Source organism: Xyrauchen texanus, chromosome 12 (assembly GCF_025860055.1).
Source record: "Xyrauchen texanus isolate HMW12.3.18 chromosome 12, RBS_HiC_50CHRs, whole genome shotgun sequence".
NCBI classification, from domain to species: Eukaryota; Metazoa; Chordata; class Actinopteri; order Cypriniformes; family Catostomidae; genus Xyrauchen; species Xyrauchen texanus.
Genome location: NC_068287.1, coordinates 23,177,711 through 23,205,105, shown reverse-complemented (window position 1 = coordinate 23,205,105; position 27,395 = coordinate 23,177,711). Strand labels below are relative to the sequence as shown.

Here is a 27,395-nt window from a genome sequence, read left to right as displayed (position 1 = left end):
AAACTCTCCTGCCCTCTACTGGTCCGGAAGAGAATAACTGGCATTTATTTCTTGGTGGTTCGTCACGTCTCGTCAGCTGACCGAAGTCATATGATACTGTACTTTTCATCACCTTGCTCGAAGGATTGGAAGACAAAACTTGTAGCCGGTGGGTCCAAACGCAGCCAGTGTACCAGCCTGATTAAGTGAGCTTGAGAGCAATAATAATGGCGCGGTCGTGGATTGGCATGCTGGTTGTTGCGCTGCTGTTTGCTGAGAGTTTTCATAAAGGTATGTGCCGAAACAGAACTTTTAAAAACGTAGATGTTACTTTTTATGCGTGCATGTGTTCTTGCTCAGTCACTCAGTTCTCAGGGACGTAATTGCTGATTCTGAAATAATTTGTAACTTTGGAGATAAAGCAAAAGCAAGGGATAAATGATGACTCGGAATACACCCGTCAGTATCAAGTGTTAAATTGAGCTCATCTCGCGTAATGAACTTAAACTTAATCTCAGCTTCATTTGCAGTTAGGTAGTTTTGTTCAAACTTAAAACAAGCTCGAATAAAAAAATAAAAATACTTTTTAAGGAATGTTCCGGGTTCAAAACAAGTTAAGCGCAATTTGTGGCATACTGTTGATTACCACAAAAAAAGAAACATTTCGAAATCTAAGTTAAAGTGAGACACTTACCATGGAAGTGAATGGGGCCGATTTTGGAGGGTTTAAAAGCAGAAATGCGTATTTTATAATTTTATATAAGCACTTACATTAATTCTTATTTTGAAACTCTTGTATTATTTGAGCTGTAGTTTAAATCATCGTTCATTTAGGGTATTGCTGTTTATGGCGTTACGTCATCATGGCCTATATTTGGCTATAACTTTACACAAAATAGGTTAGTAAGTGATTGTATCACACTGAAATGTATATTGTTTACGTTTTGTGGCAATACCTTTGAAACAGTGAGAATTTTTAAGATTAGGCTCAATTCACTTGCATTGTAAGTACCTCGATGTTACCCTGATTTCTGCTGTTTTTAAAGAAAAGGCGGGACGAGTCGAAATAAATTTGAGTGGTAATCAACATTATTCCACAATACTGTTGATTGAGCTTAACTTGTATTGAACTGAAAATTATTTAAATGTTGTTGTTTTGTTTTTGGTCACACAACAGGTATTTGTGTTCCAGTTCAAGCCAAAGAATCATGGGGATATGTGGATGTCCGTCAGGGAGCACATATGTTCTGGTGGCTGTATTACGCCAACAGTTCCAGTGCCAGTTATAAAGAACTACCTCTAGTTATGTGGCTTGCAGGTTTGTAACCCCTCTTACCTGTGTGATCTGTTCTATCTATCCCTATAACCAATAGTTATTTATTATTATTTATATATACACATCATAGTGATTTTATAGTGTAGATAGGTATTCCAGTGCGACTATGATGCCCAAAAATGTTCATGTTTAAACTCACTTAATTTTGAGACCCAGACTTACATAGTCTCACTAAATTAACCTGAACATGATGATCATGCTCATTGTTATTTTAGGGAGGTCCTGGTGGATCTAGCTGTGGATTTGGCAACTTTGAGGAAATTGGACCACTGGATAGAGACCTGAAGCCAAGAGAAACCTCTTGGGTATGTAAACTAATACACATTTACTTCACTCTCAAATCTGCCAAATTGATTTTGAGGTTAATTTCTGGGAATGTAGAAATTTAATTGTTTGATTTTATTCTGTGTTTTCTGTCCTTTTAACAACTATTTTATATATATAAAATGCTGTGTGTGTTATATAAAAACTGGACTCATTACTTTTCCCAGAAAATAAATTACACAAAATTTCTGTATGTGTATAGGTGCATTCATCCAGTGTGCTATTTGTGGATAACCCAGTAGGTACCGGCTACAGTTACACAGACACTGAAGATGTCCTCACCAAGGACGTTACAATGGTGGCATCAGACATGATGGTCCTCCTCAAGAACTTTTTCTCTCTAAAGGCAGAGTTTCAGGTAAAAAAAAAACAATGGCACCCACCAGATATAATTTGCTCGTTACATTTTTCTTTTGTCTTAACAGACTTTTCCTCCCCAACAGAGTACTCCTTTCTATATATTTTCTGAGTCTTATGGAGGCAAAATGGCAGCAGCTATTTCTCTTGAGCTCACAAAGGTAATGTTTTTTGTCTTCTCTCTCAGCTTATGCATCATCTGAAAACCAATGTTGTAGAAAACTGCACTGGTGATCTAAATGAGGAACAGCATGAACCAGAAGAGTACTTACTTCCTCAAAAGTATACTTTGACTCTGTGGCATTAGTTTAGATTTTTTAAAGGGATAGTTTACCCAGAAATTAACACAAAGTTTTTAAAAGAATATTTCAGCTCTGTAGGTCCATATAATGCAAGTGAATGGTGACCAAAACTTTGAAGCCCCAAAATTCACATAAAGGCGTAGAAAACTTTCCCTGTCTTAAGTCAGTTAGGATCACTACTTTATTTTAAGAATGTGAAACTTGAGAATAATAGTAGAGAGAATTATATATTTCAGCTTTTATTTCTTTCATCACATCCCCAGTGGGTCAGAAGTTTACATATACGTTGTTAGTATTTGGTAGCGTTGCCTTTAAATTGTTTAATTTGGGTCAAATATTTTGGGTAGCCTTCCACAAGCTTCTCACAATAAGTTTTTGGAATTTTCGACCATTCCTTCAGACAGAACAGGTATAACTGAGTCAGATTTGTAGACCTCCTTGCTAGCACACGTTTTTTCCACAACTTTGGAGGTATGCTTGGGGTCATTGACCATATGGAAGACCTATTTGTGACCAAGCTTTAACATCCTGGCCGATGTCTTGAGATGTTGCTTCAATATATCCACATAATTGTCCTTCCTCATGATGCCATCTATTTTGTCAAGTACACCAGTCCCTCCTGCAGCAAAGCACCCCACAACATGATGCTGCCACCCCCATGCTTCACGTTTGGGATGATGTTCTTCGGCTTGCAAGCCTCACTCTTTTTCCTCCAAACATAAGGATGGTCATTATGGCCAAACAGTTCAATATTTGTTTCATCAGACCAGTGGACATTTTTCCAAAAAGTAAGATCTTTATCTCATGTACACTTGCAAACTGTAGTCTGGCTTTTTTATGGCATTTTTGGAGCAGTGGCTTCTTCCATGTTGAGCAGCCTTTCAGGTTATGTTGATATAGGTCGTGTTTTACGGTGGATATAAGTACTTGTCTACCAGTTTCCTCCAGCATCTTTGCAAGGTCATTTGCTGTTGTTTGGGATTGATTTGCACATTTCGCACCAAACTACATTAATTTCTAGGAGACAGAATGCATCTCCTTCCTAAACGGTATGTTGGCTCTGTTGTCCCATGGTGTTTATAGTTGTGTTCTATTGTTTGTACTGATGAACGTGGTACCTTCAGTCATTTGAAAATAGCTCCCAAGGATGAACCAGACTGAGGTCTTGCCTGATTTATTTTGATTTTACCATGATATCAAGCAAAGAGGCATTGAGTTTGAAGGTAGGCCTTAAAATACATCCACAGGTACACCTCCAATTGACTCCAATTAGCCTATCAGAAGCTAATTGCCTAAAGGCTTGACATCATTTTCTGGAATTATCCAAGCTGCTTAAAGGCACAGTTAACTTATTGTATGTAAACATCTGACCCACTGGAATTGTGATAATTAAAATGATTAAAACAATTAAAAGTGAAACAATCCAAAATGCAACCATTGGAGTTGTATGGATTACATTTATGCTGCCTTTATGTGATTTTTAGAGCTTGACATGTCTGGTCACCATTCACTTGCATTGTATGGCCCTACAGAGCTGAGATATTCTTCTAAAAATCTTTGTGTTCTGCATAAGAAAGAAAGTCATACACATCTGGGATAGCATGAAAGTCAGTACAAGATTAGATGATTTTCATTTTGGGGTGTACTATCCCTTTAAATATATATATTTTTTCTAGTTTGTTCTTTATTGGGCATTTATTGAGCACTGCTCAAGTTAATTTTATTCTGAAATGAATGCCAATTTCCTCTTTAGGCAATTAAAGCGGGTTCAATCAAATGTAACTTTGCTGGGGTGGCACTGGGTGACTCTTGGATCTCTCCTATAGGTCTGTAATATGTGTGATACCTTAAGTCTTTTAAAAGATATCTCATTTACATCTCACATTACCAATCATGATGCATGTTAATGTTCTAATCATATTTAATAGTATAATCTTAGTCCTTCTCATACAGCTCACATGACAATACAGAATTCACCACCTCCAACTACTTACTCTTTGTCTACAGATTCAGTCATGACCTGGGGTCCTTATCTTTACAGCACAGTGAGTAATTAACCATAAACCACCCTGTCTCCTCTTCACAGGGATTGAGTATGAGCAAGGCTGGAATGTCTTGAACATTGGGGGGGACCAAAGCATTTTGGGGTGAGGGTCATGGGTGTTGAGGTCACAAATATAATTGTCCTCTTTGGTCCTTTAAAATAATAAAGGCTCTGAATTCAATACTTTTCTGAATAAAAGCTTTAAATGCGATAAAGGCTCAACATTTTATAATATTTGGCTTTAAACAATATTGTATTTTTTCATACGGTATGAATTTCTTTTCGTCACTGATGTATGACACATGACTGTGTCAGCTGGCTAGCAAAAGGAAAATACACAAAATTATTTACTTCCCTGATTTGCCCCAGTAGAATCTTAACAAAATATTTTCTTCAGGAATCCTAACGCAGCTCTTTTCCATACAAAAACAGTTCATATTGACCACTGCTGTCAAGGTCCAAAGAGAAGGAAAAATAATCATTATAAAAATACCATAAAAGTAGTCCATACAACACAAAGCTGTTGTGTGGCCCCAGAAAGCTTGGAATACAGTCCACTTGTCATATGAACTACTGTTATGTCTTTATACTGACCCTTTAAGAGTACTTTATAGTATTTGTCCTTTTTGAAGCTCAACCGCTCCTGCTCACTATAAACTGTTATTCTATAGAATAGAGCTGCTTAAAATAAAAAAATGTATGTTCCAAGAAAAAACAGGGGGGCAGTCTGGCCATGTCTGATTATTGGGGAGGGACTTGTCCCCCTCAATGTATATTGTGGTTATGGCCCTGAGTATTAGTGCATTAAGTATGATCAAATCAAACTACTACAGTTATGATTTAATGGTAGCATATTGGTTTTTATTTGATAATGATCCATCAATTCTGACTTGGCTGTGAAATGGCATCTTTCAGTCATTCATTGTACAGAACCAGATAATTGCATGCTGTGCCATATTTATGACTGCCTCTATGTTGTGGTGTAAAGTCTCTGTTGGATGACAATGGGCTTGAGGAGGTGAACAAAGCAGCAAATGGAGTGCAGCAGGCTCTGGATCAGGGCCAGTACCAAAAAGCCACTGAGATGTGGTCTATCACAGAGAATGTGGTGGAACGGGTCAGTAGTGCTTTGAAATAAAGTTTATGTACATTTTAAAAATACTGTAGGGTCTAGTGAAGGCTGTTCGCCATGTTCCCATAGTCATGTAAACCCTGGAAATATTAAGGAATTTTCAAATAGATTTTTTTTTAAAAGGTGAAAAAAGCTAGTCAGTCACAAATGACTGGAAAAGTCGTGAAAATAATTGGTGAAAAGGTGTGGGTATAAGGAATACTGATTTTTATAATGTATTGTTTCATTTCATGTGATTAAGCTAAGAATTTAGGTTGATGAATATGTCATGTGCGTTAGTTCTTTGTGCTTTTTTACAGAACACAAATGGAGTGAATTTCTACAACATCCTCACTCAAGAATCTGATGAGATGAAAAGAAGTTCAAATGAAACCACAGATGGATTTCTCTGTGAGGATCTCGACATACTCATTAACACTTTCAGATTCAATATGTTCACATTTCTATTCGTTACCTAAATGAAAATGTTTTAGGTATTTTCTTGTCCTGTTTTTACAGCCTCACTGAAGCGACGTCACATTCGCCCTTTGCACCGTCAGTCCCTTTCAGAGTTGATGAACGGGCCAATCAGACAGAAGCTTGGGGTCATTCCAAAGAATGTCACATGGGGAGGTAATAAGTTATTTTTATGATTTACAAAGATGTTCCTGTGTGTGAAATTTCACAAAACATTTGCTATGGTTTAGAATGGAATACTGTCTTGATTGAGTTTGTCCTCATGGGTGGAACACAACAACATCAAGTGTGCCCAGTGTAGTCTGATTCACAAACAAATGACTCTGATTGTTTTTAGTGAATCAAAAAAGACTGTGCAACCAGTGTATCTGTTTTTGTAATAAATATTAATTTATATAAAATTAAAAAAACATTGCATTTCTCTGTAAATAATTAGAGTAATGGCAAGTAGCATGTAAACAGGAGTGAATAGATTAGCCAAATCATCTAAACTTCTTAATCTGATTATTCCTGATACTCTGATTATTTCAATAATCAGAGTATTGGTGTACATATAAATGTAGCCATTGTCATATGACCTCAATACTTTGCATGTCTAATTCAGTAAGTGGCATCCAGTTATGTTGGCAGTCAAATATGGAGTTAAGAAGAAAATATGAAATATTGTTTATTGATACCAGTTCATTCACCATTGTGGGATATTGTGTTGCACACAATGTGCTGTAGTTGTACAGTATACTGCACATTTTGGAAAATGTTGTGGGTCATCCCAGGGCTGGGTCTAAGTGGGGGGACTAGGGTAGACTGCTGGTCAAACGACCAAGGGCGACCCTCCAGTCAGACGAAAAGAGAACCTTCCAAGTATCGGCCCTGGGTCATCCGGGTGTTTGCACAGTATATATAGTGCAAACATTGTGTGAGTCGTATCTTCGTGTAATAGTCCTAACTTGCTAATTTTTACACTTTATGTACATTTGCTTTACTATTCAATCAGGTCAATCTGAGGCTGTATTTGTCAGCATGGCAGGAGATTTCATGAAGCCTGTTGTGAACATTGTGGATGAGCTTCTGGCAGTCAGGAGTCAATGTCACAGTCTACAATGGCCAGCTGGATCTCATTGTCGACACAGTGGGTGAGGACTGCTATGTGCAATCTATGAGTAAAGTTTACAGAGTGGCTGACAGACATTATACTAGAACTTGGCCAGTTAGCTCCATTTGACATTTAGGAATTTATAGCATCATTGTCGGATGCTATCTGTATAATGTCTCTGCACTGCAGTGATAATTATTTGTATCTGTGTGTGTGTGTATGGGCAGGTCAGGAGCAGTGGGTGAAACAGCTAAAATGGAATGGACTCCAGTATTTTAACCAGATGAAGTGGACAGCACTGGAGGACCCACAAACAGAGAACCAAACTGGAGCCTTCTATAAAACCTACAAGAATTTTGCCTTCTACTGGATCCTCAAAGCTGGACATATGGTACCAAGCAGTGGGGATTTCTTTAAGACTGCAAGGGAAGCTCAGCTTCCCCTATAATGTCAAAAAAATAATGGTCAAATATGTACTATTGTGTAAACAATTTATTGACTAAAAATGCGTTAGAACACGTTCATCTCGAAGACGAGTTCGTTCAGAATCAGCTACATTACATATAGCAGGTCGGCTGACTCGATTTACTTCTCATACATTCCCGTAGCGTCAGTGCATTTCCCTGTTGAAGCCGAGCGTCCATTGACTTCAATGGGGCTGCTCTGAACAGTTTTTTCAGTGCTCGAAAATAGACGGTCATTGGATAAATGCTGCGATTATGTCCGCCCACGGACGCTCAGCGTCTCTGGGGGTGAATGAGGAGTGGGCTGGCCCGGACTCCGGGCTTCAGCGTGACGATTGGAGGATCTGTCGAAAGACTGCATCTCCTTTTGATTGACAGCTGAATCTGTACTATAAGAAGTCACTGAAGCTATTTCAAGCTCAGTCCCATCGTGGATTTCTCAAGTGTAGTCGAAAGACAAACTGCTGCAACCTATTTCTTTATATTTGTTTGGCGCAATTGCTAGTCAATTTGCATAATACATTTCACACAATTATACACCTTGTTTCAGTTTTACCAAGTTTAATATATTTTGTTTTAGAGTGTTCGTTCGTTCGTTCGTTCGTTCATTCATTCATACAGTAGGCTAGGCTAGCGTCGTACGGGTGAAACTGCGCACGATGGCAGACGGTGCTAATATTGTCGACCTGATTTTGGCGAAGCCATTTGAAAGTCTTCCTTACGAGGAAAAAATTAGAATTAAACAGCAGGGCAGATCAACACCTAAGATTGATTTAGTGCAAAAAATAGGGAAAAATAACAGGTCTTTTCAGCTCTCCTGGTATGACAAAGTTAGCTGGATGACTGGAAGTGCTGTGACAAATAAAATGTACTGCTGGCCATGCCTCTTGATGAAACCATCTCACGGATGTGTTGTTTGGTCAAAAGTGGGGTTTGGAGATCTGTCTAACTTTGACAGGGCATATAAAAGACATGAAAAGAGCAATGAACATGTGAGTGCATGTGCAAGATTAAGTTGCATGGGCAGGATCAGGGTTGAGCATGCAATCAATGAAGGTGCTCGCATTCAAGTGACTAAACATAATGAAACAGTCAAACAAAACAGGGCCTTCCTAAACCGCCTTATTGATGTAACATCCTTGCTTGGCCGACAGGAGCTGTCATTTAGGGGACATGATGAGAGTAGTGAATCATCCAACAAGGGCCAAGTAACACAATGGGCCAAGGTCGTTTAAGCAGCCTAGCTCTGCTGGCCATTGAGAAGACACTGGTCAAGTCACTGGAAAAGACACCTAGTTGGTACGACAGAGTCACAGTGCATTTTCTCAAAAAGGAACGTAGGGCAGAATTTACTTTTAAATAAGTTTATAATGTAGGCCGAAAATGAGCTTCCCCTCTTTGAAAGACCAGCAGCCGCCACTGGTACCAAGTATTTCCCACTTATTTGTATTTGGCAAATTACTTTGTTCAGTCATATATTCATCAAAATATACAACCATGCCAGTAAATGTGCAGGGCTATATTGGTTTAGCTTCAACAGTCAAGACAAAATAATTTCCTCTGTATTTATTTTCAGTTTTGATGTTTGTATGTGAACAGATCTATCCATTATGTCTTGACAGATCCCATCTGACCAGGGCTCAATGGCTTTAAGGATGTTGAAGATGGTGACTCAGCAAGAGTGATGAATCAGATACCACTGGGATTAGCTTGTAATCCACTTTTAGACAATCAACGCCATCAAAATTCACCAAAGATTTGTTTTAAACCTTTTAGGTTCAGATATTAATGTAATCGATGCTTTTAATGTCTATGCTGTCTTGTACAATTTGTAAATTTTAATGTGTGCAGACAATAAAATCACTTTTATACAATTTCTGCCTGTAATCTACATATGCTACAAACAGGAATGCTGTTCCATGTTCCAATTTACTAGAATGTATTTGCTTTCAGAAAAAAATCTAATCTTCATTGATTGATGAAAGCAACTTGAGCTTCTTTTAGAAAAAGCTAACCACAAGCTTTAAAGGAATATTTTAGCCTAAAACTAAAAGTCTCTCATCATTTATTCACCCAAAAGCCATGCCAGATTTGTGTGACTTTCTTTTATGCAGAACACAAATTAAGATTTTTAGAAGAATATTTCAGCTCTGAACAGCCGTGGTCAAAAGTATCAGCAGTGACAAACTTTGTGTTTTGCAAAGTTTGCTGCTTCAGTATTTGTAGATCATTTTTTCACATGTTTCTATGGTATACTGGAAAATTATTTTTAGAGTTTCATAAATTTTAAATTCTTTTATTGGCAAAAACATTCAATATATGCAAAGAGTCGATATTTACAGTGTTGACCCTTGTTCTTCATAACCTCTGCAATTCATTCTGGCATGCTGGATATCAGCTTCTGGGCCAAATCCTGACTGATGGCGATCCATTCTTGACTTGGTGCTCGGAGTTGATCACAATTTGTGGACTTCTTCTTGTCCACTCGCCTTTTGATGATTGATCACAGGTTCTCTATGGGATTAAGATCCGGGGAGTTGCCTGGCCACGGATCCAAAATCTCAATGTAATGATCTCCGAGCCACTTCATTATCATTCTTGCCTTGTGACATGGTGCTCTATCATGCTGGAAAATGCACGGATCATCACAACATTGCTCCAGGATCATTGGGAGAAGTTGCTCTAGCAGGAAGTTTTGATACCATTCTTTATTCATGGCAGTGTTTTTGGGCAGAATTGTGAGAGAGTCCACTCCCTTGGATGAAAAGCAAACACACACGGATGGTCTCAGGATGCTTCACTGTTGGCATGACACAGGACTCATGGTAGCGTTCACCTTTTCTTCTCCAGACTATCGATTTTCCAGATGTCCCAAACAGTCGGAAGGGGGCTTCATCCTTGTACTTCCTGCAGAATTTCAGTCTGTCCATGATGTTTTTCTTGGAGAGAAGTGACTTCTTTGCTGCCCTTCTTGACACCAGGCTATTGTCCAAAATCTTAGCCTCACTGTGCGTGCAGATTCACTCACACCAACCTGCTGTCAATATTGAGCAAGCTCTGCACTGGTGGTGACATGATTCCGTAGCTGACTCCTCAGGAGACGGTCCTGGTGCTTGCTGGACACTCTAGGACGTCCTGAAGCCTTCTTCACTGCAGTTGAACCTCTCTCCTTGAAGTTCTTGATGATCTGGTAAATGGTTCTTTCAGGTGCAATATTCTTTGCAGCATTTTCCTTGCATGTGAGGCCATTTTGATGCAAAGCGATGATGGCTGCACGTCTTTCTTTAGAGGTAAACATTGCGAACAAGAACACAATGATTGGAAGCACTTCTTCCCCCCTTTTATAGCAATCAGTCTGCTCTTATAATCCAATCAGAATGATAGAGTGATTTCAACTGACTAGTACTCGTTCACACTTTCCCAGGTGCCGCCGATATGATTAGTGAAATTATGTTGGCTGGTCATTTTGTGCCAGGGCCAAAAAACTGTGAAATGTGGGTTTTTGTTATAAAGTAAATATTTTTGGCCAATGAAGCTTTTTGCAATTATTTAAAATGCATCTGATCGCTCCGCACAATAAACTAGAAACAATGTGAATCAACACCACAACAACTGAACAGAAAACTTTGAGAAACACAAAATATCACTGCCAATACTTTTGTCCACGGCTGTAGGTCCATACATTGCAAGTGAACGGGTAAAATTTGATGCTTCAAAAAGCACACAAAGGCTCCAGTGGTTAAATCCATATCTTTAGAATTGATATGACAGGTGTGGGTGAGAAAAAGATAAATATTTAAGTACTTTTTTGCAAGAAATTCTTCTCAGTGTCCTGTAGGGGGCATATGCATGAAGAATGTCAATCACCAAAAACACAAGAAGTGAGTTAAAATGGAGATTGACTGAGCAGGATGGAGAATATGTAGAAAACATTTACTAAAATATTGATCCGTTTCTCACACACACCTATCATATCACTTCTGAAGACATTGATTAAACCACTGGAGTCTTATGGCTTACTTTTATGCAGACCCATGTGATTTTTGAAGCTTCTGAATTTTGGCACCCATTCACTTGCATTTTGTGGACCAAAGGAGCTGAGAAATTGTTCTAAAAAAATCTTCATATGTGTTCAGCAGAAGAAAGTAATACACAACTGGGATGGCATGAGGCTGTGTAAATGATAAGAACATTTTCATCCAAAGTAGTTCACCCAAAAATAAAAATGATTTTCATTTACCCTCATGGTGTTCTAAACCCACATGATTTTTTCTTCTGTAGAACAAAAAAGGAGATTTTAGGCAGTATGTTAGCCTTAGTCACCATTCATCTTTCCATACCATTAAAATTAATGGTGACTAAGGCTGTCATGTTGTCTCATTTTGTCAAGTTTGGAACATACATAAGGTTGAGCAAATGACAATTTTCATTTTTTGAGTGATTACCCCTTTAAATGGTAATTTGTCAGAGATTGCATACTATTCATTAATAAATATTCAATTGTTAATCAAAAAGATAGGATATGCAAAACTACCAAATTTCATAATTGACCAGTTGGTTGGTTGTTTGAATGACTAGTCGGTGTTAAGGATAATGATGTATAAGATCAGATGACTTTCAGAGGGATATATGGATGTTAAGTGCAGAAATTCGTGACCAATGGCTATTCAATAAATAAATAGGCTATATAACTATAACATCATATTGCACAATACTATTAAAGTAAGAAAAAGAAAGTCTCTAATACAGAGCAGCATGAAACCCCTTATGCGCATAAGGAACATAGAATGACACGCTTTACCATTGTGCTTCAGGGTGATCCTCAATGCACATTCAAATATTATTGCGGGTACATATCTAGTTCACAACATCAAGCAGTTTAAACCTTTTTTACTGCAACTGTTTATTTAAACAGTGTCAGACAGAATAAGCAAAAGACTTTAATCTCTCCACACACACCTCACAAATACTGGAATACAGTATGTGCAAACTCAAAGCGCAAGACAATTTTGGCCTTATACAATCACAATCTAGTTTTCTTCAAAGCTATATATTTATTTATTTATTTATTTATTTATTTATTAGGACTGGTCAATCGATTATTTTTTTTTAATTGAATTACATGATGTCCCACTTAATTAATCATGATTAATCGCATATACTAATATTTGCCGAGAAAGCCCCTCATATAACAATAATTCAATATATAATGATGAAATAATATATATATATATCAGATGATTAAAATGCATAACATTCTTGTGGCAGAAGAGTTCATCATTAATAAGACAAGTCACAATACAAAAAGCGGCTTTAGAATACAATGTATTGTTTACTAGCATATTATTGATCATAAGTCAATCATTGGCATACAGTTCACAGCAATCCATTTCACAAGTGATTTTGTCAATCAGTTGGAGATTTATTATGAGGGCTTGTTTAAGGACCCGTCAATGTCAACAAGCATCAGACATGCTTGTGTAGCGTCTCGGGTGCGTTGCGTCAAACACAACATTTTAGGTCACTGTTTCAAGTTACATGTAGTTTAACACTCAGTCTTTAAACACATATTGAGATCCCTTAGTTCGAATTTGCGCTCCATCAAATGTTTTGAACGCAAGAATGTAACGCATGTCTGTGTTGTTCTGTCTGCTGAAGGGTTGTTTTCTTCACTGTATAAACTGCGCGTTGTCACACAGCTGAAATTTCACTTACTGCCCTCTGGAGTAAACAGGTGGTCCTACAAGCTTCCTTATTACAATCCGGGGGGGATTGTGATTAATTGCGTAAATTTTTTAACGCGTTAAATTGACAGCCCTATATATATATATATATATATAAACATTTATCAAAATTACTGATCAAGTGCATAAGGTTTTTAAAACTCAAATTTCAGACAGCTGAGGGTATAGCTGCATAATTTATATTTTACAGCATTTAAGTATTCTGCACACACATAGATTGAATAATATATGTAATATATTATACATTACTTTAGCCAATTTTAAAAATATATTCAAACATATCTAACTCAAAACCTGTTAAAAAAAAACAACTGTTCAACCTTAAAAAAGAAAAGTCTTTCATTATTTACTCACCCATATGTCGCTCCAAACTCATACTACTAACTTTCTGTGATTTGCGTTTTTCATTCATGGGTTTTCATTCACAAATTCAAGTTTTAACTGTGTATATTTGCCAAAAGTCATAACGAACATTTGGTCAGGAGACGCAATGAAAATCCATGAGGTTTGATGTTGTTGATGTAGCCACCATGTTTGATTTTTACCTTAAGTTCTGTTCATCACACAAGGTGATATAGGCTGTTTACACTGAACAAGTTTTTTTGTCTGATCGTGCTGTTTTTCAACTGTTTTCCTATGTAAACATTCACTAGATGGAAGTCATGACAGGTCTAAATGTTTTTACAGTGTCTTGTGCAGGAGCACTTTCAGAGGTTGCGCTACAAATTATCATTATCCGTCATTTTGACAGAATGGGAAGATTAAAGAACTAAAATCATGGATGACTGATCAGCACGAGATTTGGAAAAAAGTTTTATCCATTAATTTGATCAAGTGAACATTCGGTTTGAGAAGTCAAAATCATTGCATCTATAACAAACTTTACTGATATTGTTCAATAATTTTTTTTTTTTATAAATTTGATTTACTTTCTCAGTTATGGACCAATTTTAAAGCACTTTTTACTTCTTTTTTTTTCTACAGAATTTCCTGCTGGAAAATGTTTCTATTGATGTTTTATTTATATAGTGAACAAATATTCTAGGCTTACTATAACACAATGTCAAAAGAAGCTTTTGTTAACAAAATATTCTGCCTTGGCCTGCATGCCCAGGAGGTTTTTTCCATCTGGCCCACTTGTCGATGAAGTTGAATAGCCCAGCCCTACAGTATAAATATTATCGAATGCATTTACTGTGGTTTCTTGGTGTTCTTTTTTACCTTTTTTTTCGAGCTTGACAGACTGAAGTCACTAATGACTTGCATTATGGTAAATAAACTCTGCCAAGACTTTTTAAAAACATTCCTTCTATGTTCCACAAAAAGAAAAAAAAGAAAGTGATATAGGTTTGGAGTGATATTAAGGGAGATAATAATTTAGACAGAATTTCCCTTTAAGCAGCAACTCATTCCCAATTCTATGGCATATTGAAGAGGAGAGATTATTGTTATTGCATGTAATTTGTGGAGTTAAGGCATTTGAGCAATAGTGTTTAATGTTCATTGGTTCTCCATGGAGCGCTCACTGTAGCTGAGTGTGCGTCGGCCCCAGTAGACCTCAGGCACTGTGAATCCCTCTCTGGTGACCGGCTCTACCACCAGCTCAATGAGGCCTGGAGCAGCAGGAACTTCCAGCTCCACCACACGGTACAAGCTTGAGTAAGATCTGCCTATTAGGGTCAGGGGTCTATTGAGAATCCGAGGGTTAGGACCCCGAAGACGCCTCCAGTGTATCCGGAAATGGCGGACAAGCTGGATGGGATATTGCCAACGTAAGGTGGCATTCAAGAGGACCTTTGATGTTTGATCTCCCTTCCACACCACATCATTCACACAGATTCCTTGAACAGACTCCAGGGGGGGTTGAAGACTCTCTGCATCCAGCAGCTGTGGAAGAAAATAATAGGAGCCAACAATTTAGCCACTACAGAGTTTATGTTCCCTTTTAATTAGGGTTGGGCGATACATATCAAATATGTATTCGCAATGATTTTATTGCTAGATAGAGAGATATAGAATGCTACCTCACTCCCAATTTAGTGAGTCACTTAACCTCCAGTGTGCTGTCTGTCTGCAGTTTGAAATGCACCAACTCCATATACAGTCAGGTCCATAAATATTGGGACATTGACACAATTCTAATCTTTTTGGCTCTATACACCACCACAATGGATTTAAAATGAAACGAACAAGATGTGCTTTAACTGCAGACTTTCAGCTTTAATTTGAGGGTATTTACATCCAAATCAGGTGAACGGTGTAGGAATTACAACAGTTTGTATATGTGCCTCCCACTTTTTAAGGGACCAAAAGTAATGGGACAGATTAACAATCATAAATCAAACTTTCACTTTTTAATACTTGGTTGCAAATCCTTTGCAGTCAATTACAGCCTGAAGTCTGGAACACATAGACATCACCAGACGCTGGGTTTCATCCCTGGTGATGCTCTGCCAGGCCTCTACTGTAACTGTCTTCAGTTCCTGCTTGTTCTTGGTGCATTTTCCCTTCAGTTTGGTTGCTTTCGCAGTGTGCTTCGGGTCATTGTCCATCTGTACTGTGAAGCGCCGTCCAATGAGTTCTGAAGCATTTGGCTGAATATGAGCAGATAATATTGCCCGAAACACTTCAGAATTCATCCTGCTGCTTTTGTCAGCAGTCACATCATCAATAAATACAAGAGAACCAGTTCCATTGGCAGCCATACATGCCCACGCCATGACACTACCACCACCATGCTTCACTGATGAGGTGGTATGCTTTGGCTCATGAGCAGTTCCTTTCCTTCTCCATACTCTTCTCTTCCCATCACTCTGGTACAAGTTGATCTTTGTCTCATCTGTCCATAGGATGTTGTTCCAGAACTGTGAAGGCTTTTTTAGATGTTGTTTGGCAAACTCTAATCTGGCCTTCCTGTTTTTGAGGCTCACCAATGGTTTACATCTTGTGGTGAACCCTCTGTATTCACTCTGGTGAAGTCTTCTCTTGATTGTTGACTTTGACACACATACACCTACCTCCTGGAGAGTGTTCTTGATCTGGCCAACTGTTGTGAAGGGTGTTTTCTTCACCAGGGAAAGAATTCTTCGGTCATCCACCACAGTTGTTTTCCGTGGTCTTCCGGGTCTTTTGGTGTTGCTGAGCTCATCGGTGTGTTCTTTCTTTTTAAGAATGTTCCAAACAGTTGATTTGGCCACACCTAATGTTTTTGCGATCTCTCTGATGGGTTTGTTTTGATTTTTCAGCCTAATGATGGCTTGCTTCACTGACAGTGACAGCTCTTTGGATCTCATATTGAGAGTTGACAACAACAGACTCCAAATGCAAATAGCACACTTGAAATTAACTCTGGACCTTTTATCTGCTCCTTGTAAATGGGATAATGAGGGAATAACACACACCTGGCCATGGAACAGCTGAGCAGCCAATTGTCCCATTACTTTTGGTCCCTTAAAAAGTGGGAGGCACATATACAAACTGTTGTAATTCCTACACCGTTCACCTGATTTGGATGTAAATACCCTCAAATTAAAGCTGAAAGTCTGCAGTTAAAGCACATCTTGTTCGTTTCATTTTAAATCCATTGTGGTGGTGTATAGAGCCAAAAAGATTAGAATTGTGTCGATGTCCCAATATTTATGGACCTGACTGTAAAGCCTCTGAAAGCAAAATTTTTCAGCCCTACTGCCAATTAGCCCCTGATTATGTGAGTGTCTTCCTCACCATCATCTCTCCAATCCTGCAGCTGAAAGAGACATCTTCATCTCCTTCATCACGAGATACACGAATACACACTTCTCGCAATGAGCAGCCAATCATTTTCAACAGGAAACATCTATGCATAAAAACACATTGAATTTGATTAGAGAAATCAGAAGTTGCCAAAAGTATTTCAGAAGTTTGGTATTATAAAACAGTTTTGTGGCGTCTCACCGGGTAGTCCAGCCATCTAAATCCCACTGGCCACAACTCTTTGTGAACTTCGCAACCAGCTGGTTATCCTCTGCTAACGCTTCTGGAAAGACACTGGTAGCTAAACACACAAACACACCATGTTATGTAAAATATGATATTACACTTCCCTAAACATCATGGTAAGCTCTTGACAGGATCTCGAAGGCTCTGTTTACGCTGAAGACAAATCTGATCTTGAAATCGGCTCCATTTGTTCAGACATTGCAGTCAATATCCGGTGTATCAACACTGTTTGCTATAGGGAGCCTGGGTAGCTCAGCGAGTATTGACGCTGGATACCACCCCTGGAGTCGTGGGTTTGAATCCAGGGAGTGCTGAGCGCCTCCAGTAAGGTCAAATTGGCCCGGTTGCTAGGGAGGGTAGAGTCAAATGTGGTAACCTCCTAGTGGTCCCTATAATGCGGTTCTCGCTCTCTGTGGGGCGTGTGGCGAGTTGGCATTTCAAATTGGGGGAAAAGGGGAGAAAAAAAAAAGAAGAAAAAAAACATTGTTTGCTATAGTATTGCCAAGCGTCAGTGCGATGCCAAAACACAATTGAAATGTCACATAGTTCTCTGTACGAGGTCAATATTGCACACTTTGTATGACTTTACAGTAGAGGTCTATGTTCTATGTTTATGTTCTAATGCACGAATATTATTACAGGATGTAAAACACAAACACACACACAATGCATCAACACTTCTGAACTTTTATTTTAATAACCTTTACTGATTGTGGAGTTAATGTTGATTTTGACTGATGGTGTCCCCCCCAAAAAAGGCTAAAAATTATGTTTTAATAATACCGAATTATTAGAACACCAGACATTTATGACAAGCGATTGCTGATGATCACTGTTGATGAATAATATTTCATATTTGCTATATGACAATGTTTATTTTATAAGTGTTTATATTGTAATTAATGAATTGTAAATAATTGTAAGAATGTATATTTATCTGTTTGTGTGAGTGCTAGCATTTAAAAATATGAGCCCCTGAGGAATTTTGTGATTATTTATAGTTAAAAGTCCCGTGTTAAGCACAGAATCTTCTTTATTTCTGGTTATTATAGGGATTTTGTTTGCAAACTGCATGATCTGCATCTGGGATTTAATTTATTCAAGACTGTTGTACATTTAAAATCTTGTTTATGTTACACATTCAATATATACATTTTAAAAACTATCAGGCGATTAATCGGTTAGCAGTTTTCTTCAAAATCGTAGTTATCATTATTAGCAAAGATCAGAAGAACACGCATTGCGTTGTGTCCAGAAAGAATAAAAACTACACTTCCTGACCAAAAAAAACAAGTCTCATACACTTATATTTCATTGGACCACCTTTAGCTTTAATTACGGCGCGCATTCATCACGGCATTGTTTCAACAGCTTATGCAATGTCACATTTATTTCCATCCAGAGTTAAATTAAGTTTTGCCCGAGATCTTGTATTGATGACAGGAGAGTCGACCCAATCCGTAAAGTCTTCTCCAGCACATCCAAAGACTTTCAATGGGGTTAATGTCAGGACTCTGTGATGGCCAATTCATGTGTGAAAATTATTCCTCATGCTCCCTGAACCACTCTAACAATTTGAGCCTGATGAATCCTGGAATATGCACGTGCCGTCAGGGAAGCAAAAATCCCTTGATGGGATAACCTGGTCATTCAGTACATTCAAGTATTCAACAACCCCAGATCATAACACTGACTCCAGAGACTTGTACAGTGGGCACTATGCATGACGGGTGCATCGCTTCATGCGCTTCATTTTTCCATTGCTCCAATCTTTATGCTCCCTTAGAATTAATAACAAGTGGCTTTCTTGTGGCCCCACAGCTGTTTAGTCCCAGTCCTGTAAGTCCTCGTCACATTGTGTATGTGGAAATGCTCTTAATTTCGCTATTAAACATAGCCGTGAGTTCTAATGCCGATTTTTTACGATGTGACCAAATATTTTAGCGATCTTCAATCATGATCATTCAAGAATTTTTTCCATTGTTGTTTTATTAGCTTGATGCAGGCCAGTAAGTCCCTTCTGAAACACAGTAACATATTTTCCATGACCATGGGATACGTCTTCCGACATATCCGGTTGTTTAAGAGATGAGAAGCTGCACACTGCATCAGTTAGGCTTAAAATAATTGTTGCCAGCTGAAACTTATTAATCATTGAAATAATGATCCAATCATAGGCTCTTAATTATCTGCTTTTTAAAATCCAAACCGCGACTGTTTTTTGGCCAGGCAGTGTCCTTAAAATATGAGCATTCCAACTGAGACACATTGAAAAAATAGATTTTCATCAGATTTCAAACCACATATGGATGTGGTTTGGATCATCGTATTACTAAACGTTGGATTTCATGTTTTTGTTTTTTTGCTCTTCAGACTACAATAAACTAAACAGATTTGAGTCTGGTACCCAAATTGTTGCTGCCTGCCTGAGCAAAGCCTAACAAATACTTTCTAATGAACGCAGCCAGAGTGGTGGTACTCACATGGTATTTCCTCTGTCCCATCAAAAGTGCACAAAGGAACATCTATTGTTTTGAGCTCCAGGGACACCTTCACCCCCACAGGTGGCTTGTAGACAAAAGAGACAAAAGTTCTGGCAGCCAAGGGAACATGGAGAGAAAATATCCTACAAAGGGAAAAGCAGGAAGTTTTGGTGACACCTTTCGATACAAGTTCATCTGAACTCTAGTAACCAACGGTACCTTGCACAGACTTCAGGAAGTCCAGATGGAATTATACCCTCCACCATCAGAGAGCTGCCTCCTATCCAAGCCTCCTCTGAGCAGCTACGGGTTTTCAGCCAGCCACCTTTCTCGATGGTCTCAGAATGGAATAGAGGCTGGATCTCCTGAGCATTCAGATTGAACCAGCTTCTCTCCATCTCCACCTACACAGTCCAGGTAGGTAGAAATTACACTCAACATTCTTGCCCATCTGCACCACACATGTGAAGCAAGGGCACAGTGTGTCTAAAAAAAAGAGAAGAGTAACATTTATTTTTCCCATATGCCAGATGTCATTTCAAAGTATGTAATAATCAAGAATGCTTTGATTTGAAAGTCAAGACCTGATTCTGCTGGGAAGGCTGCCTTTGTTAATAAGGCTAGAAAACCATATTTCATTGAGCATAAAACATTTATAGCTATTTGAGATGAAGTCTTGTGGACTCCAGATGTGACACCACATAAGGAAGGAATGCATTTAAAGCGAATGTATTAAAAGCAATTCTTAGCAAGTTTGTGATTCTGTGTTTAGTATACAGAACCTGTCCTTTCCAATAGAGGCTTTTTCCAAAGCCCTGACAGAATGAGGAAATGAATGGAAGACTGGTGGATGGACGGTGGATATAAAGGTAACCCGACAGCAAACTCCAAAATCTGAGAAGAGATGTGAGATAATTTACAAAGGTGATCATGATATTTGGATCTGCATACCAAGTGATCAGTTGGTAACTACGTTCTATAGAACATACTTTTCCTGGTTTTGGCGAAAATCTGCCTTTTCGTGGCATTCGTACACCCAACCAGGCGCAAAGATAGCTGTTGAAAGTTCATACTTGCGAATCAGCTCCAGAGCCTAATAAGAAAACATCAACAGGGGAATGAGTTGAGATTATCCAATTTGCTAAAATGACACAGGTTTACTCTACCTAAAAGGATAGATCAACCCAAAATGAAAATTCTCTCATCATTTACTCACCCCACGCTATCCCAGATGTGTGACTTTCTTTCTTCTGCTGAACACAAATGAAGATTTTTAGAGTATCTCTCTGTAAGTCCATACCATGCAAGTGAATGGTGAACAGAACTATGAAGGTCCAAAAAGCACGTACATAAAAGCATAAAAGTGGCCTGTCCATAAGACTCCAGTGGTTAAATCTATGTCTTCAGAAGCTATATAATAGGTGTGGGTGAGAAATAGATCAATATTGAAGTCCTTTTTTACAATAAATATTCACTTTCACATTCTTCTTATGCTTTTTGGCAATTCACATTCTTCATGCATATCGCCACCTACTGGAGGGGGCTAGTCAAATGGTGGAGATTTATAGAAAAAAGTACTTAAATATTGATCTATTTCTCACCCACACCTATTATATAGCTTCTGAAGACATAGATTTAACCACTGGAGTTGTATGGATTACTTTTATGCTGCCTTAATATACTTTCTGGGCCTTAACATTTTTGGCCACCATTCACTTGCATTGTAAGGACCTACAGAGCAGAGATATTCTTCTAAATATATACATTTTTATTCTGAAAATGAAAGAAACCCATGTTTCTGGATGACATAAATGATGAGAGAATTAAAATTTTTAGGTGAACTATTCCTTTAAATGTACAGAGATATTATGCATGTAAAACCATTACAATTAAACAAAGTTAAATAGACTTTTCCATGACCTTTACAGGTGTTTCTGGATATGGATTTTTAAGAACTATTTTGATTCACTAATGAATCATTCAAACTGAAATTGTGAACCATTTTGACCTAGTATTCAATATATAAAGAGTTGACTCAAATAAACAATTTGCAAATGTATAAAATTAGTGTCGAAGTTAATGCTTTAAATAACTCTAAGCCAAAATGTATTTAACACCACAAATTTTTTTTATGCCGTTAGCGGGCAATATGACCCATTGAATAAACCGTAGATCATGAGAAGCAATTCTCACAAACGCTGCTAATGTCACATGCACTGACCGTCGGGAAAAACAGATGGTGGAAGATACTATGTCGAGACCTGCGGCAAGCGTTTTATCAATGAAGTATAGCAGTAGAACATGCCTGCCACAGATAGAGCTCGTAACTTTGAAACATGAATGCAGCGGCAAGACAGCTGCCATTTGAACACCTGCGTTGGACTGCGCATGGCCAACATGTCCAGGAATGATGAAGTTTGCCGGACAAACTGGAAAAAATTCAGTCATCTAATTTCTGTTTATTTTGTGCTGTAACACGATGGACTAAGCATGCACATTTGAAGCTTGGTTATTTCAGGTATTTCACTGAATAACTTAGAATTCTGCTCTAAAGATCATGTTTAAGCTTAGATTAAATGCAAGTAGTATAATTAAAAGAAATGGTGTGCTAGTGCATTCTTTTTTTCCATTTAGTACACGGATATATGCTAATGATTGATGTGTCATTAAACCAGATACTCTCCTTCGAAATCCAAACAAAAAAGAAATATACATCTATATATTACAGCCAGTTATAGCTAACAGTGATGTGTCTCAATTGTCCACTTCTAATTGGATCACCAAAAATGCATCTACGCTTGTTTACATGTTATAATGAATAAACTCTCCCGTTGACGTGTGTGAGTTTATGAATGAATTTCGGGATCTTCTCACCTGTCAATCACCCGATGTGCTAAAGCAAGAGTTTTAAACCATATGCCCGATGTCCTTCTTCAGAAGACTGTTTTGATGTGATTCTGAAGTGAATTGCTTTTGAACTGCTTGTGCCAGTGTGAGGGATACAACTTTGTAAACTGTCAGGAAAGTTAAACCTCTGTGGCATTGCAGACATTTTTTGAATATGTCAGACACTGATATGTTTTAATGGTCAAAAAAACAGTAGGTTTGTCAAGGTTCTGTCACAGTGTTTCTGTTTGATAGTTCACTAGTCAATGAAGAATGAAGAAATTGCTGGAACCCTGCAGGTAATCTACACTGTAGCCCATTTAATCCCACAGGAAACAACTGTGACTAGGGTCTAAAAGTAGTTTTTGATGTATTTTGCACAGAGCTGTCAATTGTAAATGTGGTGCAAACAATCACATGACCAGAGCTATTTAATTCCACTGTGCTCCTGGAAAGATTATGTCTGTCAAAACTCCATAAAAAGCAGTAAATAAATCCTGATACTGTACAAAAACATGTGTAGATGACTAAAAAAATACATCTGGATGAAACAAACTTTGTCCACTCATGTTTATAAAGATATTGCGATTAATCGTGATTAACTAAAACAAATTACAATTTCTCTTACCTTATTGGTCTCAAACTTCCCTCCAATCACCTTCCCTCTTGCAAATACATCAATACCAACATAGATGTCAGCCAATCGGCCCTCAGCAGCTGAGTAGGTCTTCATCCACTCCAGACTCTGCTCTGTCCAGTTGTAGTTTGTAAAAATTCCATCACACGCATCAAAAAACATTCTGAAATGACAAGAGAAAGCTGATGGTCAAATTGTGCAAAAGGAGCAAAACCTACAGTATAAATCTGACATGCTAGTTTCAGAATCATGACATTAGTTTCACAAACCTGGATCTACCCCTCTAGAACCACACAAGAGCACCACTTGCCTGTTATCATCATTAAGTTCATTCTGCCAATTCAGTGAGCCATTCTTCAGAACACTGTCATACCAGATGACCACACTGCCTGGAACACGCTCATGCATCTGGTCTGTGAGGTACCGCAGAAAGGGAGCAGTATTCTTCACAGCAGTTTGCTGAAAAGTGAGTAAAATGTTGGGGTAAAGTACAAAACTTTTGGTTTAATTGTTCACTGGTATTTTTCAGTACTAAAAAAGGTAGAAAGTACCGTAATGTCCAGCTATAAAGAGATACACATAGTGACCTAACAGTCCTCCATCCAATCAGACAGAGTTGCCGCAGAAAGTATATTGACACTTAGCCCAAATCTAACTTCACTTATTAGAGCCATATTTGAGCAATACCAAATTTTAAAGATTTTCTTTTTATAATTGAATACTCAAACTTTTTGGTTGAAAAGTTTTGCTTGTGCTACCTTTAAAATAAATGACACTTGATTTGATATTTTGTAATGCAATGACATTCATACATATTTAATTGTGGCTTAAAGGAATTTCCCAGGTTCAATGCAAGCTTGAAAACAGCTTCTGTGGCGTAATGTTGATTACCACAAAAAATTACTAACTCAACCCTCTTTAAAAAAAAAAAGAAAGAAAATTGAGGTTACAGTGAGGCACTTACAATGGAAGTGAATGGGGCCAATTTTTGGAAGGTTTAAAAAGGCAGAAATGTGAAGCTTTTAATTTTATAAAACCACTTATATTAATTCTTCTGTTAAAACTCATGTATTATTTGAGCTATACATTTGTTTAAATCACAATTTTTACAGTCCTAGGGTTTGTTGACATTACATTGTCGACAAAGTTGTAAAATTGGCTATAACTTTACACAGAAAATGTTAGTAAGTTAGTAAGATTATAGTGTGATTTTATCACACTATAATCATGTTAACATGCATTTTGTTTACGTCTTGTGTCTATACTTTTAACATTTAGGAACTGTCAAAAAAAGAATTTGGTAATCAAGATCATGCCACAAATGCTGTCAATTGAGCTTAACATGTAATGAACCTGGAATATTCCTTTAAGTTACCAAATACTTTTTGGGGGAGGCTGTATGCATTGTTTACTCACACTCAGCACATTTTCAATGTTAATGAGCCACCCATCAAAGCAATAGTAGTGGGAGATCTGAACCAGCTTATCGGCAGCTGCACGGTAAGTCTCCTCATTTGCAAGGAAGGTCTCACATATCTTTTCTCCATCTGTCCACTCTGTGATGAATGTACCTAAGAGGGGAATAGGATTACATCAATAGATCCATTCTGGTTTAATACTAAGCATTTATCAAAGGCAACCCATAAAGGGCCTTACCTATAGAGAGCACCCCATGCTTATGTGCGGCATTAGTCCACACTGCTGGAGGAATGGTTACCATCTGATGACTAAAGTAGTTAAAGATGTCAATGTAGTCCCAGTGATAGAAGGCATATTGTGTCTCCACCTCTGCACCTTGAATGAACCTCAGAAAAAAGAACAGGACCATAAACAAAATGAAGTTTGCCAACTAAGAAAGGCATTATCTAGCGCAGTGGTTCTCAAATGGTGGGACACGATAAAACATTAAAAAACAGTCCACAGACCTGTTCTGACAGGATCGTAACGAGCGGGTAAAAAGCAATAATAAATGCAAATAATACAATTGTCAATCAAACATATACACAAGGTTAAAACACCAGCCAGTTGGTTTGCGCTCGCTCTGATGACGTGGCCCGGAATGCCATCTGGGCCCGCGGCTTTATGGATTATTCACCCTTCAGAAGGATCGGGTTAAGTCCACTACAGAGACGGAGAGTGAACTAACCTCTGTAGCTTTGGCCGCAAGAGCTCGCTCCGCGAGGGCGGTGTTATTTCCTTCTAAACTAGCATCTGGGAAGAGTTTTTATTCCCTTTTAAGTCTGTGATTAAATTAATTCCCTGACACTTGCTTCTGGAGTTTAGCTTATCAAATTTTAAAAGTGAAGAGAAAACACTTTATATATTTTTGTGGTAGATGTCAAATGCTGCAAATAGGCAGATGTAGATGTGCTGATGTAGCTGTAAAAGGTTGTATGACATGCCCTCATCCTTAAAGCTAAAGTATGCAACATTTGCAGTTAAAATACTTTATTCTATCCCAGCTTAATATGCAGATTCAACTATTAGTAAGCCATTCATAGGTTAATTTTCAAGAAAACTGTAAACACTGTCTCTGTGGTGCTATAAAAATTCCTGTGTTTGTTTTGAGGGACCCGCTAAGTCACACCCCAACAATGTTATTCAACTAATAGCGCAAGTTGGGGGTGCGAATATCTGACTGTTTGAACAATGGCAGGAGAGGGGATATTTTGAAAGTTGTTTTGAAAACATTGTTTATTTTTATTTAATTCCGTTCGACTACGCTGTTTCGTAGAAATTACATACTTCAGCTATAAAAGCCATGAACAAAACTACACAAGGTGTAAAATAATATGACCCAGGCTACATTGTTTGTCTCGACCACAATTTATTTGGTGAATTAGTGAATTATTGGCATTAGAGATTAATATTGCTTCATTTAATATTCATAAATACATGTTTTAATTTTAAGAATATTTTTGTTTACTTTTGTATGATACACAAATTTGTTACTGGGTGGGGTCGCCACTTGATGTCAAATGTCAAACATGGGTCCTGTAGCAAAACCAGATAAGAATTCACTGGTCTATATAGAATAGAATTAAACAAGCTTTAATATCACGTAATGTAAACAATTTGACTCGTTTATCAATATTGTTTAATAAAAGTGAATGTTTCAGAGATTCCGACTTCAAGTGGCTTTCTATTGCACTTTTCGTAGTAGGAAGTTGGAAAAGTTTAATGGAATGCAGCATTAATCTCAGTAACAACCCTGTTTTTGGAAACTTTCACTCATATATAAATGTATCGGGGTTGACTGTGAATACTGAATTTTTACTATGGCATCTTTAACTAAAAACTATTAGTTTTGAACGATGCCACTTCCATTCAGCCAGATGTCATTGTAAGTCCAAGACGACATAAACACAAAAATTACAGAGTGCACCTTTAAAAACTTACCTGTCCTTCTGGTAGCCCCCCATCATGTCATGGGACACCAATGTCCTTCTGGGGCAGCTAGCCAGTGGAGGATACCTGCTAGCCAGAGGCACAGTGGCCACGTTAAAGGGACTGGCTTCATTTCGTTTCCATGACAACAGCTCATCAAGGGACTTCACACTGCCACTAATGGGCTCAGTTGTGTCAGGATCATAGTGGCTTCCTGTCAGATCACAGAAATAGTGTCAACCTCCTTCAACAAGTAGTCAAAATATAACTTGGTTGAATCAATATGTTTTATAAAGATAAAACTACAAAATATATCATATACATATCATTAATATTAATATGTATAATGTATATATCTAAATAATCATATACAGACATCAGTACCTGGTAATGTTGATGGTTCATAAGATATGACTTCATGCACACTTTGATCGCCTGGCTGGTCTAGACAAGACTCAGAGCTGGGCAAATAACCATTGAACATAAATCACATATTATTATAACGCAAATAAAACGTAGCTTTGATTCATATGATGTACAGCTATCGAGAACATGCGTCAATCAAAAGGCCCAAATGACAAAGTTACCTGATCTCCTCGACTTTAGGAATCTTAATGTTTGATGTTTCCTCTTCACTTTTTCGTTTTCGGGTAGCAATATGTTCATTTCTCTTCGGTGTAGAACCGCCTTCCATTTATAAAAAGATGAACGGATAGGCACTTAATAGATTTTATTTTTCAAAAACGACTTTAGTAATGGGTCAGCTCTCACTCAGGGTTAGTGGGACAGTCAG

The 27,395-nt window shown here is 37.9% G+C and overlaps 2 protein-coding genes across 2 annotated transcripts; one reads left to right on the top strand and one right to left on the bottom strand.

Moving 5' to 3' along the window:
* The first annotated feature begins 97 nt into the window (after positions 1 to 97).
* Positions 98 to 9,334, top strand: scpep1 (serine carboxypeptidase 1). The gene is given in 14 exon segments (XM_052139453.1): positions 98 to 270; positions 1,157 to 1,293; positions 1,531 to 1,620; positions 1,842 to 1,997; positions 2,083 to 2,157; positions 4,052 to 4,124; positions 4,306 to 4,343; positions 5,331 to 5,459; positions 5,774 to 5,864; positions 5,973 to 6,086; positions 6,925 to 7,004; positions 7,006 to 7,063; positions 7,251 to 7,414; positions 9,110 to 9,334. Coding segments are annotated over 14 exon segments (1,332 nt in total). The 5' UTR covers positions 98 to 206; the 3' UTR covers positions 9,173 to 9,334.
* Positions 9,335 to 12,426: 3,092 nt separating this feature from the next.
* engase (endo-beta-N-acetylglucosaminidase) lies at positions 12,427 to 27,395 on the bottom strand. Its single transcript, XM_052139206.1, has 14 exons — positions 27,190 to 27,395; positions 26,987 to 27,063; positions 26,615 to 26,816; positions 24,872 to 25,020; positions 24,632 to 24,786; positions 23,526 to 23,674; positions 23,207 to 23,378; positions 20,682 to 20,785; positions 20,475 to 20,586; positions 19,912 to 20,096; positions 19,693 to 19,835; positions 17,165 to 17,264; positions 16,955 to 17,066; positions 12,427 to 15,118 (listed from the first exon to the last, which is right to left on the bottom strand). The coding sequence occupies exons 1-14, from the start codon at positions 27,294 to 27,296 to the stop codon at positions 14,732 to 14,734; spliced, it is 2,154 nt and encodes a 717-aa protein (XP_051995166.1). The 5' UTR covers positions 27,297 to 27,395; the 3' UTR covers positions 12,427 to 14,731.

What these genes read in the sequence shown, in the direction of transcription:
- engase (XM_052139206.1), bottom strand. Translation starts at nt 27,296, where the DNA reads ATGGAAGGCGGTTCTACACCGAAGAGAAATGAACATATTGCTACCCGA. An exon ending in GCCTCTATTGGAAAGGACAG is followed by an intron (nt 20,097 to 20,474) that starts GTTCTGTATACT and finishes TGGACTGTGTAG; the next exon opens with GTGGAGATGGAGAGAAGCTG. An exon ending in CTTCCTGAAGTCTGTGCAAG is followed by an intron (nt 19,836 to 19,911) that starts GTACCGTTGGTT and finishes TTCCCTTTGTAG; the next exon opens with GATATTTTCTCTCCATGTTC.